Here is an 18,182-nt window from a genome sequence, read left to right on the forward strand (position 1 = left end):
ATAATTTTATTCCTCAATTCGAATATCAGCTGTTTTATTACAATTGAATTGAATTTTGGTTGCATTTCTACAGTTTTGCTTTTGCAATGCATCGGGTTTGATTTCAATATTTTACAATTTTTCTGTTAAATTGTTGTTGTTGTTTCACTGTATTCTAAACTATGGCACCCAAAAAGTGTGGCACCTCTTCATCAAACCGAAGTAATACCTAAAGTTAAAACGTACAGGACAAGATATCTTACTCTAATTTCTAGTAAAGGAATTTAGAAGAGCTGTTATAAGTATGAAATCACAAAGCACTTAGGCCTACTTTGTGTCACATTTATAACTTGCCTTTTGTTGGTATGCATGAGTTCCAAGCTTTACGACAATAGCTTTTCTTTCTAAACCATGCATCGCCCCCGTAATAAGTTCGTTTGTTTGTACAAGAACTTGGTTATCTGCTCTCATACATCGCCGCTATTTTCTTTCCTTCTGTCTTTGCGACTGGACAAAACAAAAGCTTGACATAAAACGGAAAAGGGCTGAAAAAGAATTATACAAGATCGATGAGCCTTGAACATCTTTTAGAATAGTGTAATTGAAAAAAAAGCTTGACAAAAGACGGCAAAATTTCCGATACTTTTCAAACGAAACCAATGAAGTAGCCGAAAACCAATTTTAACAAGATCAAACCATAATCAGCCTTGAACGTAATAGTCTTACAGTTAGTTGTCAAATTGTACCCAAATTGAAATCAATTTTTCCAAATGCCATATTTCGAATGAGGTTTTTAGCGTGATTAGTGTGTCAAACGCATTCTTTGAAAACTATACAACAAATATGCAGTGATCGTCACCTTAGTTCAACGTGGAATGCTATTTGCGTGTGGTTCGTGATTAGTTCCCTTGGCTCACGACGCATGTGTAAGTCTATTAGTTACTCAATAATTTACCTTTTAAGTGAGGTAAATTTATTTTCGAGGTGCTTGCAAATATGTAATTTAAACAAATCGGTTTGACAAAATTTCTGCTAATTCCCTTTTAATCTCACTTAATTGTTGAACTTTTCGAATACAAGTTATAAGCAAAAAAAATACGTTTGAGATACTTTGCACGTCCTTTATGTAATAAGTTACAATAAATAGGTTAATCAAAGTAACTTATACATGTGACTCTGCTCTCTCAAACTAAGTTATTCCAATCAATTTTTTTCTACACGCTAATTCCTCCCACTTCATTGCAGGCAGTAATACTTCGGCAAAATGAACTCTGTTTGTGTTATATTCGACTTGGAACGGTCATTTTGCGGTTGTGTAATATTTTTCCTCGAGGACAAAATAAATTAATGGGTAATATGCCAAAAACTAGAGCTCTCGCGTAAGTAAGCCGTCGATCATAACTCAAATTCGCTAACTTTAAACAAAACACAACGTTTAACATTTACTGCTAAGTCAATTATAAATTAATTGGAATAAATCGCAGATAGTGTTGGTTAAAGAGTAAACCTCAGGTGAACTCATGTCAACTTGGTGCATTACCTACTTAGCTATAGTTTTTACTTTTAAAATTTTGTACGATTTTCAACAAGCTGATTCCAATATGACTGATTACCAAAAGTTACAGTTTTAAGTAAATTCATACGCAAATTGTTATGACAGATCGCTTTGAGCAATTTAAACGTGTGTATATGAAAAACCCAATGGATCATCCTAATGCATCTTCATTATATTATTTTACTTATCTCAAAGCAAATTGTATCCAACGTTGGTGAAAGGTCTTATGCAAGTCAAGAGAAATAAAGATTTTTGTGACTTACTTTAATGCCAAAGCCAATTTACAAAACACCAGCATTGTATAAGCGAAGACGTATTTTCAATATCCTGTAAATTCGAAAACATTTGCAGAAAACAAAACAGACATCTCTCTACAACACGGGATTCCCCTGCAGTAAGACTTCGCCACAGTAAAAAAATCTAAATATTAACAATGTCTTTACCACCATTAAAAGGAAACGAAGTATGGAAAACATATACACCGGATCTGCTAATACACAATTTTATCAGTATATCAGTTATTACGCACCAACCAATGTGCAAAAAAATGGACAATCTCACAGTTCACTTGACGAGAAGTATCTTGGAACTACGAGCATAAACGTTTCAGCGCTGAAATGGTGCATATTGGCTGATAAAACAACCTTTAACACTTTCGCTGATTAACATTTTGGATAACTTTGCAAAACGTACTACACAGTTGTAAACATTTGAATATCACTTTTAAAGAATTTTAAACCAAGCTAGAGGAAGCAGATGCAAGACGGACCAATTTCTCCTTATCTTCAAAATCCTCACCTTCATTTTCACTGTTGTTGTTGTTGTGATTGTGGTTATGGTTGGAAGGTATTAACTTCACGTCGGCGAGCGCCATCTTTTCCTCGCCCAACACCTAATATATATTCAAACGACCGCTAGACAATGATATGTAACACATATTTGAAATGTCAGGCCAATATTGTCGTCAGTCGTATTTGAAACTTATTTGATAAACATCCACGTCATGTAGTAGTAAAACAACCAAAACATAGCGAATTTATGTGAAGGAAACGAGGACAGTGTGCATTAGAAACTAAACTTCATATTACTTACTCTTCTGTTGGTTTCGTTGGCCGCCTTTCGTTTCAAATCGGCTCTTATCAACGCTGAGAAGAGAAAATCAAGTAATAAATGTTACGAGTCGCAAAAGAAAACAAAACCTTTTACTGTTTACCTGTTAAAACTGCTCCCATCAATAGAGCGATGGCCATGAATAAATTAGCAGCAAGACTGCCAAGCTTTAAAAGTTCTTGGGCAATGATTGTGAATAAAATGCCGAAGAACTAAAATTTAAAAAACACTGTTTAAAACATCAAACAAACAAACAAACAAACGAACGCCGACATTATGCGCTTGAGCAAGCTATACCGTAATCAATACAATACTATGGTCAATACGTCTTCAGTCTTAAGGTAACCCTACTCGTAGAACCACGAGTAATGGTGCATACACGCTACTGTAAAACTAATGGTGTGTCTATTGTTAATTAGACAGGATGTAGCCTACCTGTGCCGATACGTTCAGTAAACCGGATGAGGTTGCTTCCGATACAGGATACGTAATTTCCGCTGCAAATTCGAAGCCGATCGGAAGGTAGCCAGTCATGAAAAAGCTAAACATAAAGAAGTTGAGATTCTGCGAACTTATGCAAATTCTATCATAACCGTTGACGTTTATCAAATAGTTTACATAAACTCAAAGCAAGAATGCCATAGTGTGTCTACCGGACACTCAAAATCATTAGTTTTCGTGCTACTCTTATACGCAGTGTTCTTCAAAATGAATTTCTCACCCGAGTAAACCAATGGAAAGATAATCAAGCCAAAGAATCTTAAGCTGAAGTGTGAAAGTGAATACGAACATGAACGCCATCGAAAGAACATAGGTGACTACCGTCGTTGGTCTTAAAATATAATGAAATATGCGTTAGACTTAATTGCCACGTGGGTTAATTTTGCACGGGCTTAAACCGTGTGCCACATGAGCAACACTTGTCTTTTTTGGAAAAGTTTTGTTAAAAACTATTTCATTGGGAATTACATTACTTATTTTAAGCACGTTCTTTGGGGTGAAATGGTCCAAAACAACACCATAGCAAATTGAAGGAGTCTTTACCAAACTGAAAAACCAACGCAAGAAACGACAAATTAAATGCAAATATACAGCAAGCCTAACGACTGCTTGATAAGATGATGTTCATCTTAGGGTTAAATTACTTACTGTCAAGGTCGGCTTAGGCCAATGCGAGCGATGTGATTACCTTTTGCTCCGTGCTGCTTGGCACCAAAACAAAAATTAAAATTTAGCTTTCATTTTCGGAAAGTCAGTGTTATTTTTCAATTTATATTCTAAACGGAAGGTTTTGGTAAAAATATATCACGAAGCAAAGTTTTGAAGGGAGCTGATTTGCAAAGAATTAATATTTGGTTTACGTTATTAATATCAGTTTTAAATTTGTAGGAATACCATTTTTTTGTTGTCTTTTCGATTTTTAATGATATGATACGACGTAAGTTAATTGATTTAAACGATTTTAATGACAACAACATGATTAGCTGCCCCGTAGATGATGCTTGTTTAAGTTTCTAAAACTTATGCGTCTAATCAGTTAATTATTGGGGGAATTATCTTAACATGGGACCAGATAACATTTGACGCAGATAAATTATTACAGCACAATTTTGCTTTGTGCAATTATTATAATGTTATACCAATTCTAGACTTAATATTTAAAACTATTGGGTTTCCATTAGGGCTTAGGCGTATACCAAGAGCAGCCAATATAATACTCACTTGTATAATTTGGTTTTATCAAGAAAATATCCGCATAGAACTGACCCAACAAGTCCCGCCACAACCATTGTGAGTCCTATCTCTCCTATTTGTTGCTCGGCGTCCTAAAATAACACGAAAACTTAACATATATTTAATGCCGTTGTCGAGAACTGGTTTTGAATGAAAAGCAGATCTTAGACTGGTTCCAGGTGAATTCAATTCACGAACGATTCAACCCGAGTCAATTAAACGTAGAACGACTAAACCCAGGACGACCTAGCCTAGCCAAAGTCTGTAGATTGAATAGTTCTTGGGTTGAAACGTTTTGGTTCTCCACAACGTCATTAACGGTGCGGAGAAATTCTTCAGATTAAAAGCCAAAGATTAGGCTACCTCGTGGTAGTTGAGCATGATAGGGTTAAGAAGCGTTCCAATCGCATAGTAAGTTCCAGTGTTGATACCTTTAAGAAAAAAAGAAAACAATTAAAGACAAAATGTTGGTTGCAACGCAATGAAACTGACATCAATTACCATAAGTTAAGAATAGAAGAAGATACGGAACATTTTTCATCAAAACTCCAATTGATCTCAAGTAACTTTTCATCGGTGAGTTCTCAGCTTTCTCTTTGTTTTCTGCCACAACTGAAAGAGCTCTTGCGATGCTTGGTGGGGTTTTGGGCTCATCTCTAATCACTGAAAAAGCGCAAGTATTACAGCATTTGCTGTCGTAGTACTTAGGAAAAAAATTTTAGTCCAAGAATTAAATAGATTTTTATTATTCAGCACAAAAATGTCACATCAATAGGTATTGAATTTTACTAATTGATAATTGATAATACTAATTCATAACACATTGTTAACATAAGCAATTACTCAACCACCAATCAATTTCATATGGAAGCAAATCAACATATTACACTTTACCAATGAACATCAAAAGGAGAGCTCCGGTGCAAACAACTGCAGAGGAAATGAACAAAACACGAAACCCTGCTCCAATTTCATCGAGGTTGTCTGAGTTGGGTACAAGTTTGGGAGGTATTAAGAACCCAAGAGCACAACCAAGCTACGCGAAATAAGTTTTTTACAAATTCAAAATCACTAAGTGCTTTAGAGATTAAGCAATGTCAGTGAAATGAAGAGAAATTTGAAAAAAGTTTTACTCAATGTACTAACTTAAAGTGAACCATCTGACATACAATATACCCTTCAAATATTACACTTTGTTGATCCCAGAAAGCGAAGATAAACCAAATTAAAAAAATAAAGCAAAAATGAACAACGTGGCACATAATTCATCAACATTAATTAAAACACAGCTGATTGTGTTAATCTCAAACAACCTGTCAGGATATACAATGAATCGATTTATATGACATTTTGCTGATATTTAAAAGTAGGCTTATATATACTGTAGGTCAGGTATTTAATAGCAAAGAAAAACTTGAAAGCGGATTTAGACAAACTTGATTTCCAAAAACACCAATTGCTGTTGCCGTGGAAACCTCAGATGGCCCAAACCAGAGGGAAGCAATTTTGGGAGGAATCTCCAATACAAAGGCTTCTGCACACGCTGAAATAGTCTGCCCTGAAATATATTTGTGAACAATGAAATGTTGACAATTAAAATCCAGATAAGTTAAAATAATAATCTGTTATACATGATGTCATCAAATACATAAATCTGATAATTAGACTACATGATTACCTAGAAATGAAACAACAAAAAGGTTAGGAGAAACACTTCCAATTTTGATGAGCGATCCAACAGCATTTAATGTCGCTCCAAAGAGAAGAACTTTGCGCAAACCCCAATTATCCAACATCCAAGTTGCAACAAACATGAGCGGAATTGAAGACAACAGATAACTCATTGAGGTCCATGCAATAGCTAATTCTGTTGCACCCTCATAATACTTCAATACAATGTTGGTGATTATGGCATATTCAATCCATTGGAAAGCAACGGACATGGAATACAAACAAAAACTTCCAAGAATCAGAAAACGACGTTTGGAAAGACGAGTGGTTGGTGGAACATTTCCATAATCGTTGCTTTTGTCTAAAATAACAACTTCACTGTGACCATTTTCTTTTAACTTTGAACCAGACTTTTCGCATTTTGTGAAAACGCAGCCATCATTTAATGCATCCATATTAATGTTATCGCCTACAATAGCTTTACACCAGTCCACTACAAACAGCAACAAGTCAAAACACAGTTGCTTTGGTCAGCTTATGAAGATATTTAACAGACTTAAGATGGCCAGTTCAAAATGATTTCACAAAAAGAAGTTCTTATACCAACAGCGATTTTTTGTAATTTTTCAAATGTTTTATTTTTATTTAGCCTAAGCATTTTACTAATAAAATATTCAATAGTTTTGGTCTGTAAAATAGTGGTCGAATTTCGGACTCATCTTCAAAACAAACGTCAAACCATAACCAACCGATTTTCTAGTCATTTCGAAAGCTAATTACACAGCTAGAAGCTGAATACACTCTTTCGATTTACTACATAATACAGGTAACTGACTTGATCTAGATCCAAACGACTCGATTTGACTTGTGTTTTAAAGTGTTAATAACTTGACGTGCGGCTCGAGTTGAATAACTTTTTTGCGAGTGTGACTCTAAGTCTACCTCATACTCTTTGTTAGTCAGTCAGAAGACTGAGTCATGGCTATATCTATGATGCTATACATAATTTTAGATTATGCCTAACCGTCGCAAGTGGCTTGCTACAATTTTTGATCTATACCCACAGTTCATTTACTGGTGCAATAAAGGAAACAACGGATAGCAATTATGGTATTACGTAAGTTCCGTGGGTTAAAGGAAAATTGCGCTAATTAGAGAGAATAAACAACCCGCTTTTGGCCGTGTTGTATAAACGCGAGTCTCATATTTTGGTGACGTGACTTAACTCGAGTAAATGTGACAGTTATTTGCTTTTTTAATTTCTTCAACCACTCTGCCCAAGTAGAGCACTTGGTTAGCTCAAGGAATTATAAAGTATTTTTCGATTTAAGATTTCTAAATTTAAAAATAATAAGCACTTTTTCAATAGCTCTTTGACAAAGTTAACGCTTTGAAAATTGGTTGTGGCCCAAAAAGGTTCGACGCCTGTTCGGGTTTTTGCCCCTCCTCTTAAAGGGTTCATATCCAGTTTCGGTTTGAGTACGGATTAATTTACTATATTGAAGTCCCGTTCCGGTTCGGTTTTTCAAAAACATCTGACAGCAGTGCTGCGTTTAAACAGGCGAGCACAAACAACTGAATAGCGTCAAACCAATTGTTATTAATGTAGATTGCAGTCTAGCCTATATAGGCTACATGTGATAGTGTACTATCACATCTATACTTTACTTAACTACAAGTGTATGGCTGTATGGCGGACAATTTCTGCACTTAGGTTATTTCATTGATATGGGTACCAGCCAAATGACGACAGATTTGTAGAAGTATAATTTAACGTGACCCTTAGTTTCTTGTGCTATAAAACCTTAGTTGTCACCTATTTGGCGGCTGGGTACCCGAGTGCTCAGAGCACTGAACTTGCAATAACGCAACCCAAGTTTTGTGTTCGACACCTAGTGGCGTTACCGTTGTAATGCCCTGGGGCAAGATATTAACGACGCTTGCTACTGTTCAGTGGACCAGGAGGACAGTCCTAAATTCGAGCAATACGACAAAATAAACAAATAAAAATTTGTGACAATCGGAACTTGCTCAAAGGCTAGCTCAGTAACCGGGGCTCGAGCAATGTGCTTAATTATTGCACAGACCTTTTGACTGTCACTCCGTTAAGTGAAAATCACGCATTTCATTGATGAAGCGGAAAAGACCTCGTTCATTCGTGTACGAGATAGCTAGAAAACCAGATACACGGATACATTTTCAACCGGCTCGCGCGCAACTCGGATCCATTTGTAGCGCCTGGGTGGCATATTTAATACCATTACGTCATTCTTGGAAAAGAGCTTTCCAGTCAATTTAATACCATTACGTCATTCTTGGAAATGAGTTTTCCAGTTAGTGATTGGAGTTTTAAACTTTTAATACCACCACATCATTCTTGGGAAAGAGTTTTCCAGTTATTGATTGGAGTTTATGAACTTGCTTTTTCAGAACACTGCAATTATCGTTGGTATATTTGAAAACTTGCTCTGAATAACTTCGTGTGAAAACTCCTTTTAGTACGTTACCAGGTCGTTTCCAAGAAACTCCAAGAAACTGTTTCCAGCTTTAACTGAATGTAATCTGCATTGCAAACACACTGTTTTTCTCGTTCACACGCTTTGAAATGTTCATGCTTTTTTTTGTCGTATATTTCCGCCACATCGCACCACGTTTTATAAGCTCGAACTTCTGCGCGAGAAGTGCGCAGACGGAAAGTTATAGAGTATAGACAGTGGCACGACCGTACTACGGTAGTCATGGTGATTGCAATTCAATAGACATCTTATTAGCAGTGATTATGCGTAATATTGAGAAAGTGTACAGCACCTACAATAAAAGCCTTTTCTGGTAAACTGTATCTGTATAATATAATAAGAACTTTCGGCTGACAAGAGGTTAGAGAATTCTAACCGCACGCAACAATAGAGTCAGATAATAATTAATGCAGTAGGTTAATTAAGTCAATAACATAAGTTAAGACCGATAAACTCTGCATCTGCCGCATCAACCTCTGCACATTTATAACACACCCTTTTTAGTTGCAATGGCAGTCACAGATAAGATCTCTTATTCTCACGCTTTGCTGGAAGAAAAGCTCATCAGCCGCCCGCTATGAAAACTTTTTAAAATAACACAAACGCTTGTCTTATATTTCTGTACAGGCAACGCATCTGGCTTACCCGATGAAATATCTATTCACCTGACGTAGCAATGTCTAAGTTACTCATAATCATAATAGAATAGGCCAACCGCTTGCCAGACCTGTAACTATATATGGTACGACTTTGGTTGAATAAACCACAGTCCATAATCAACTTTTACGAAAGTTTACTTGCAATTTTTATAATTTTCCACAAAGTTGATCTCAAGACAAAAGAAATTGAAGCCCATGGAATTATCTTTACTGGCAAGCTCAATTTATTAAATTACTGCAAGTACGCTATTGCAGTATTTTCTAGTTACTGAACTGCAATAAATCCCTATATAAAGCACAAACGTTGATTGGGTTATTTGTAATAATCCGGTAGATTCGACATCGATTGACGAAAAATGAAAGATTTCGCTTGACAACAGTGATTCCCCTAAAGCAAAACCAACGCTTTTCAGTTGCATCACAGTGAAAAAGCAAAATAATTGCGATGCCTTAACGACAATTTGAAATGGAACGAAATACAAGAAAACCATTTTATCAGTACGTCAGTTATTACGCACTAACCAATGTGCGAGAAATGGACAATCTCACAGTTCACTTGGTGAGAGGTATCGTGGAACTATGGCGGTCAAAGGGAGCATAAACGTTTTAATACAGAAATGGTGCATATTGGCATAACACTGCCACTGATTAACATTTTCGATAACTTCGCAAACGTATTATATAGTTAAGCATTTGGAGATCATTTTTACAGAATTTAAACCAAATCGACTGTAAAACTGAAATGCAAAAGATTCGGTAAAAATGGAAATACTGTAATGAAATTGGTAAAACAATAAGCAGTTATTTAGTGTAAGATCTAAAGCTACTTACAACTAACAATTTGTATAGTTATATGGCGCTATAGATCCATCAAGTACTTAATAGCATTTAGCTGCTTTTTAATAGTACAAACAATCTTAAATGACATGAAATAAAAACATGACATGCCCCACATAACACCGGGCTTTATGTTTTCTCCGGTTATTTTTACGTGGAAATATACTTAAGCGATGACGATAAATAGTACGACACGCCAGATTTACAGATAGACACCAAAGCATATGTAAAAACAACTTTTTGTGGAAGTGAATGTCGTCAAGTCAAAAGGATTCATTACAATGCTTCGAGTTATCCGAATTTGATAAAAAGCAGCAAAAACTCCGTGGAAGTGATTTAGGCATCGAGCAGACACACCATGGCACCAATTACATTTCAATTAAGTCATTTACATGCGGTAAAGTACGTGTAGTACGGTAAGTAGTCTAGTCTAGTACGGTTAGTACGTGTAGTAGGCTGCGGACACTTCGGGATGACACCATGAGTGCTTTGACCTGACCTGGTAATAGCGGGAGCTGTTTATTTTCAGGGCCAACAAAAACTCGAGATTGGCCAAAATATCGACTAAATGAAATATTCAGCGTCGAGTTAAAACAATTTTGCCGGTACCAGTTAACTGAGTTATCCCAGGTCTCCACTGCTTTCCAAATCATAAAAAAATGCTTGAACCTTATAGCATGTGCGCGATTCTCGAGGAAATCACGCTACCACGGTGTTGCTATTAACTCGGAAAGTATAAAAATGAATAAAATAAATCTTGAAAAGTAATTTTACAAAGAATAAAATGTTCAACACAATGTGACGATAAGAACCGAATGATTGCATCGAGCAAAGCGACGTGTTTTGCAGAAAATAAAACGCAAAATCTAACCAATCACCAATCCGGCCCTGCGCTGTAGCAAGAGGAAGCAGATGCAAGACGGACCAACTTTTCCTCATCTCCGAATCCGCCGCCTTCTAATTCCTCACCCTCAACTCTATTTACGCTGTTGTTGTTGTTCTGATTGTGGTTATGGTTGGCCGGCATAAACTTCACGTCAGCGAGCGCCATCTTTTCCTCGCCGGTCACCTAATGTGAAATAAAACGGCCTCTAGATGGTGATGTGGAACACATATTTGCGACGTTGATCCAAATGCAGTCAAACGTATATGAAACTTATTTTATAAACACCACGTCATGCAGTGGTAAAACAACCAAAACATAACAAATTTATACGAAAGAAAAGTCGATATACAAGTTAGAAAGGAAACTCCATAATACTTACTCTTCTATTGGTTTCATTGGCTGCTTTTCGTTTCAAATCAGCTCTTATCAATGCTGAAAAGAGTAAATGAAGCAATAATTGTTACAAGTCAACAACGATGAATCATCCAACCCTGTTTGTGGCGTTCTAAGCAGAAAAACATATTCGGCTTGCCGTAAAGTAGACAGCAGACACGTATTCTTGTACCGTGGTACTTTACGATTAAATGTTTACTCTCAGTATTAGAGGTTGGTAAAAAATGATTAAAACTGGGCGCAAGAAACGAGGCACCACGAACAGCGATAAGAATATTTGTTGAACGGTCTTCGTAGAAACAACAATAGAAGCTAAAACGAATCACCAGGCGCAAATTGTAAAGGACGAAAATGTTTCGCAAGTGTGTTAAATCACATGCTTTTAAGTCAAATCTTTGAAAAAAATGTATCAAATTTCAGTGATCAACGGAATTTTAGAATAGAATCGATTGGCATCAATAAATAAACTCTTCCCGCGATGAATTTCAAGAAATCGATCTCTGAGCAAACTAACTTCGATTAGGGCAATTTATGTGAACAATCCTTTAGCTGAATGTTTCAAATAGATTTTGGTTTGAGTGGCACACCCCCTACGTCATCACTACGTCACAACACCTCCCATGTGTAACCCAATTTGGAGACGATCAATGTTGGAAAAATGGAACTACGAAATGAGATTAAGGAAAAAAAACCGAAACAGAAAATCAATTAAAGGATGACAGACCGACTAGATGGCTTAATTCTAGTAGGCAAGCACAGTTGGGCGATTGCAAGTCGTTTTTCTAAATCAAAAAAAGTTTGATCGACTGAGTAAATTTGATATAAAGTTTCAGAGCGGTTTTAAGTAGGCAACACAAATTACTTTAGTTAATGCACCGAACCACCGTCTCAATCGCAAATATATTTTAATTAAGGTGAAACAAAACTTTTTGCTGTTTACCTGTTAAAACTGTTCCCACCAACAGGGCGATAGCCATGAATAAATTAGCAGCAAGACTGCCAAGCTTTAGAAGTTCTTGGGCAGAAATTGTGAATAAAATTCCAAAGAACTGAAATCAAATAAGCACGGTTCATTGAGAATGCGCTTACAACAAACTCACATCACAACGATTCAACTCTTCGGCATTGTTTACATGAATCCCGGAAATACGTATTCTTTAACGTGCCAGCATTAAGCGCTCGAGCAAGCGGTACTGCAGTCCATACCGTTTGCAAAAACAATCGCGCATACATGTTACTATAAAAAAGTTGTGGTTTTTTCATTATCGGTTAGACCGGATGTACCTGTGCCGATACGTTCAGTAAACCGGATGAGGTTGCTTCCGATACGGGATACGTAATTTCCGCCGCAAATTCGAAGCCGATCGGGAGGTAGCCAGTCATGAAAAAGCTAAAGACAAAGAAATTCAGATTCTACGTACACTTGTGCAAATTCTATCATAACCGCTGGCCTTTACCAAGTAGTTGTATGGTATGGTTGTATGATGTATGGTAAGTACATCAGTACACGGTAGTTGATTATGTGTTGCATTTACGATATTTCCTACGCTGCAAAAATAAAGGTGATGCCAACGTGTTTTGAACCATAGTTTCGCAAATAGTAGGTCTCGAAACCTTCTAATTTGAGAAGCGAGATACGTTTTAAACTTTAACAGTTCTATAACTATGTACCAAACTTTGTAATCAGCTGTAAATACACCGCAATTGTTTCGCCTTTTTGGTCTACGATCCTGACTGATGCAACATAACCCCCGTGTGTGTCACAAAACCATCATTCGTCACTTTAAACAGCTTTCAATCTATAAGCAGTCTTATTGCCAGGTGAAGCAGCTTAAGCATGGCAGCACGACAGCAGTGGGCGATCCTGTACGGCGCATCAGCCATAAATCGTTTGTAATGAATAGCGGACAAATTCTTGTCTAAGATAAGCCAGCCGAAATCCACATATTTCTTTTACAAATGGATAATTGTAAATTTCTTTTAGCTGGAATGACAGCAATAAATTTGGGCCGCTGAACTTTAAGATAACTGTTTTGTGGTTCGCACCAAACAGTAATTGTGGACCTTGGTCTAATCCACTGCAAGTTAAATGGCAAAATGTGTTTATGCAGCTGACAAGGTGACTTAGATTCAACGCTAGAACGGAAGACACGAGGACACACACGACAGAATAATTAGTTTTCATGCTGCTATGTCACACAATGTAGTTTAAGATGAATTTCTCACCCGAGTAAACCAATGGAAAGATAATCAAGCCAAAGAATCTTAAGCTGAAGTGTGAAAGTGAATACGAACATGAACGCCATCGAAAGAACGTAGATCCCCACCGTCGTTGTTCTGAAAATAAAATAAAACACGCTTGGTAATTCTATTACACTGGGAATGGTATTACCGGTATTTATTTTACGTGTGTGCTTTGCTACAAAGTGATTTGAACACCACAATAGCATTTAAAGGAGTTTTTATAGAACTGTAACAGCCAAAACTAGACACAGATATCAATTTTCACACGGGCACATTTGTACGAACGCCAACCACAAACGTACAATCAGAACAACAAAATTACAATGATAAAATAAACGCAAACATTCACAGCAAGTGCAACCGATTCGTGATTAAACGGTGGTCACATTTGCAATATTAGAAAGCTAACTGTTTATTAGACAATGATGTACAACGTATCATATGAGTTTTCAGCAATGCGCCATTACAGCTTAATGAAGCTCTTTTTTAAGTTGATGCACAAAATTGCGACGATGGCCTCACAAGCGTGTTGAGTGGTGACCGCGTAGAAGTCAATGTGAGAGCGAAACGTGAATTCGTATGAATTAATTAATTTGAAAGATTTTAATGGCAGCGACATATGATTTCCTGGACCTCAGGGGAAATAATTTTAAGCGATGACAAAATCACGTCCTGAAAATTTCGCACCCACTCACTCAGTTACTGAGGGATTTACCCTAACATGGGACAAAAAGACACAAAAAGATAACTTGTAGATAACGATAAAGATAACTCACTTGTACAATTTGGTTTTATCAAGAAAATATCCGCATAGAACTGACCCTACAAGCCCAGCCACAACCATTGTGAGGCCTATCTCTCCTATTTGTTGCTCGGCGTCCTAAAATAACAATGGGATTTAATACATAATTAATAACGTTGTGGAGAAATTCTTCAGATTAAAAACCAAATATTAGACTACCTCGTGGTAGTTGAGCATGATAGGGTTAAGAAGCGTTCCAATCGCATAATAAGTTCCAGTGTTGATACCTTTAAAAAAAGAAAAAAAACATATGATCTGATTCCATTAAAGACAAAATGTTATAAGCTACAACCATTTTCACAATAATGAAACTGACATCAATTACCATAAGTTAAGAATAGAAGAAGATACGGAACATTTTTCATCAAAACTCCAATTGATCTCAAGTAACTTTTCATCGGTGAGTTCTCAGCTTTCTCTTTGTTTTCTGCCACAACTGAAAGAGCTCTTGCGATGCTTGGTGGGGTTTTGGGCTCATCTCGTATCACTGGATAAACGCAAGTATTACAGCATTTGCTATCGTAGTACTTAGGAAAATATTTGATCCAAAAGAAGGGAGGACCACTGTCTTCACTGAAATTTATGAAATTTTCACTAAATCAATAGGAAAAGTAGCACATCAATAGGAACTTAGTTTTGATAGTATTAATTCATAACGCAGTGTTAGCAAAGGCAATTATTAAAACATCATTGTCATAAATCAGTTTAACACGTATGTATATATATTTAATACATACACATCATATACAAATATAAACACAAAGATTTTACCAATGAACATCAAAAGGAGAGCTCCGGTGCAAACAACTGCAGAGGAAATGAACAAAACACGAAATCCTGCTCCAATTTCATCAAGGTTGTCTGAGTTGGGTACAAGTTTGGGAGGTATCAAGAACCCAAGAGCACAACCAAGCTGCACAACATACAAGTTTTTTTGCTAATTCACACTCACTATGTGCTTCAAAGATTAAGCAATGTCAGTGAAATGAAGAGAAATTTAAAAAAGCTTAAGTTACATTAAAAAGATAATGTTAGTATTTAATTATGTACATGCATCAACTTTTTGATTAGGACATTATACCCAAATAGGTTTAACTTAAATCTGCCAATCAGTGTTAACATGTTAAAATTTCAAAATATTAGAAAACGGTTGGCAGTTATAATAAAGCAAACAGTATTAAACTTTTCACTATTTGCTGCAAAATGAACCATCTCTGCAATCAGCTCTTTCAATATTTTAAAATGTCAAATTTTCCTGTGATATATGATACAGCATTAATTTGCTTCCAAACGCTATGAATTGATAATCATTTCCAGTACTATTAAAATCAATAAGCCAAAAAATCTTACTGCAACATAAAAATTAAATGAAAATAGAAAGAGAGGAGTATAATAATGGTCAGAAGAACTATTTGTCTTTTGAAAATTTCACAAGAAAAAGTGACACATTGACTGCAAACAGCTACTCAGTTAGACGACAATACCAATATTCAACAGGTTGTTTTCAGCACCGTTAGTTTTAACAGAAGTTTAAGTGTGTTTGTGCTTAGCAAACAGTAACATGAGAATATGCTGAACACACAAGGAGCATGTCAGCAATGGGGTTATAGTTGCTGTGTAACAATATACAGGTGTACACAACCAGCACATAATAAAGAACTATAAAGAAATCCTGGACTTTGACCTGTTGTTATCATCATACAACTGAACAAAGTACAATCAGAAAAAGGCCAAGAACTTCCACGTGCACAAAAATTACAACAAGCAAAATGCAAAGTCCAAAAAATACTATCACTTCTTTCAACTGATTTTGACAGGCTATATCATTCAGTTTACCAAAATTGCCTAAATAAGCACAAAGCTCATAATTATGGACTTTATGCAGAATTACTCAACCTTGTCAATAGAGTAACTTAATTCATATTCTTTTAGAACAGACTTCTTGTATTATGATATAAACTGAGTACCACAGCCTATAGAAAGAAATTTTACTCAGTGAATACAATATCCCTCAAACAATATACTTCATTGATCTCAAAAATCAAAGCTAGATCAAATCATGAAAAGCCAGGCAATAATGGACAACATGACACTCAATCAATCGGTATTAATTAAATCATAAGTGGTTCAGCACATCAGCACATCTCACACAAAGATGCGTACATAAATAACCAAACAAACCGACTGATCATATGACGGATTAATCTATCAATATAGCCTTATTGTTCCAATATTTAACGGAACAATAAGGTTTTTGCGAACAAAAACCTGGAAGTGGTTTAGGACAAACCTGATTTCCAAAAACACCAATTGCTGTTGCCGTGGAAACCTCAGATGGCCCAAACCAGAGGGAAGCAATTTTGGGGGGAATCTCCAATATGAAGGATTGTGCACACGCTGAAATAGTCTGCCCTGAAATATATTTGTAACCAATTATCGCCCAAGCTAAGCAAAATAATTGTCAATCAAATACATCATAAATACATGTGATAATTAGACTACATAATTACCTAGAAATGAAACAAAAAAAAGGTTAGGAGAAACACTTCCAATCTTGATGAGCGATCCAACAGCATTTAATGTCGCTCCAAAGAGAAGAATTCTGCGCAAACCCCAATTATCCAACATCCAAGTTGCAACAAACATGAGCGGAATGTAAGACAACATATAAATCATTGAGGTCCATGCAATAGCTAACTCTGTTGCACCCTCATAATACTTCAATACAATGTTGGTGATTATGGCATATTCAATCCATTGGAAAGCACTGGACATGGAATACAAACAAAAAATTCCAAGAATCAGAAAACGACGTTTAAAAAGACGGGTGGTTGGTGGAACATTTCCATAATCGTTGTTTTTGTTTAAAATGACAACTTCACTGTGACCATTTTCTTTTAACTTTACACTAGACTCCTCATATTTTGTGAGAACACAACCATCATTTAATGCATCCATGTTAACGTTATGCCTTGACACCAGTCTAATGGAAACAGCAAAAAGTCAAAATACAGTTGCGTTGGCTAGCTTACGAAGATACCTACATAGAATTAAAAGGTTTTTCAATGCTCTTTTGTAAGCCTATACTGTATAGGCCTACAACTGACAGATTGTATTAGATTCAATCTGTAATTCTGCATGAAATCTGTGTAAAAGTTTGACTGGTACTTTATATAGCCTTCAGCTCAAGATACTGTACAGAAGTTAACATTAAACAAAAACATCCACGACAGACGGAATGCAAGTCTCTGCATAACAACATACTGCGCGTTCAACGGATGATTTATTTCGTTTAATTGTTTCCGAAATAGTCTATAACTGTTCCGTAAACGTTCCTATTCAATCTTAAATTTACCGCCAAAGAAGCGTGCCCTATGGCAACCCTTGCGTCTATTTCTGTTGTAGTCTCAACAGTACGTTAATCCTAAGCGGTTTCTCGCAGCGAGTGATCGAGACACCAGTACTTCGCTTGTTAATAAACAGGGTGCTGTGTAACCTCCAACAGCCTGTACGCCATCGCCTCTCTCTCTCTTTATTTCCTCTGCCAGACACGCGCTCGTCAACCTCTGCCGACGTTGCACGAAAAAAAGTTGATGTGTAAGGGTGATTGTTTTTGGCTTTTTCAGTTCTGAAGCGCCATCTCCCGTAAGCAATTGGTGTGTGTTGTGTCAAAAGGTTAACATACTCACTCGTCGACCTGATTTTGAATATATGTGAAGCTGGACATTTTTATACTTCATCACTTCTATCATACCGTGTAAATTATCTACAAAGGTTTGCATTACGGTATTTTTAT

General features: G+C 36.4%; 2 protein-coding genes across 2 annotated transcripts; both read right to left on the reverse strand.

Annotated features, from left to right (window-relative positions):
* Window positions 1-1,666: 1,666 nt before the first annotated feature.
* LOC143462258 (choline/ethanolamine transporter flvcr2a-like) lies at window positions 1,667-6,538 on the reverse strand. Its single transcript, XM_076960340.1, has 11 exons — window positions 6,057-6,538; window positions 5,815-5,936; window positions 5,273-5,414; window positions 4,880-5,041; window positions 4,742-4,809; window positions 4,367-4,470; window positions 3,366-3,476; window positions 3,080-3,185; window positions 2,748-2,856; window positions 2,627-2,679; window positions 1,667-2,426 (listed from the first exon to the last, which is right to left on the reverse strand). The coding sequence occupies exons 1-11, from the start codon at window positions 6,502-6,504 to the stop codon at window positions 2,268-2,270; spliced, it is 1,584 nt and encodes a 527-aa protein (XP_076816455.1). The 5' UTR covers window positions 6,505-6,538; the 3' UTR covers window positions 1,667-2,267.
* Window positions 6,539-9,528: 2,990 nt separating this feature from the next.
* On the reverse strand, window positions 9,529-17,446 carry LOC143462257 (choline/ethanolamine transporter flvcr2a-like). The gene is made up of 11 exons (XM_076960338.1): window positions 16,897-17,446; window positions 16,677-16,798; window positions 15,158-15,299; window positions 14,712-14,873; window positions 14,546-14,613; window positions 14,361-14,464; window positions 13,567-13,677; window positions 12,625-12,730; window positions 12,281-12,389; window positions 11,327-11,379; window positions 9,529-11,130 (listed from the first exon to the last, which is right to left on the reverse strand). Exons 1-11 carry the CDS (start codon window positions 17,342-17,344, stop codon window positions 10,936-10,938), a joined length of 1,620 nt encoding a protein of 539 aa, XP_076816453.1. The 5' UTR covers window positions 17,345-17,446; the 3' UTR covers window positions 9,529-10,935.
* Between the last annotated feature and the right edge of the window lie 736 nt (window positions 17,447-18,182).

This window comes from Clavelina lepadiformis, chromosome 6 (assembly GCF_947623445.1).
Source record: "Clavelina lepadiformis chromosome 6, kaClaLepa1.1, whole genome shotgun sequence".
Taxonomy (NCBI): Eukaryota; Metazoa; Chordata; class Ascidiacea; order Aplousobranchia; family Clavelinidae; genus Clavelina; species Clavelina lepadiformis.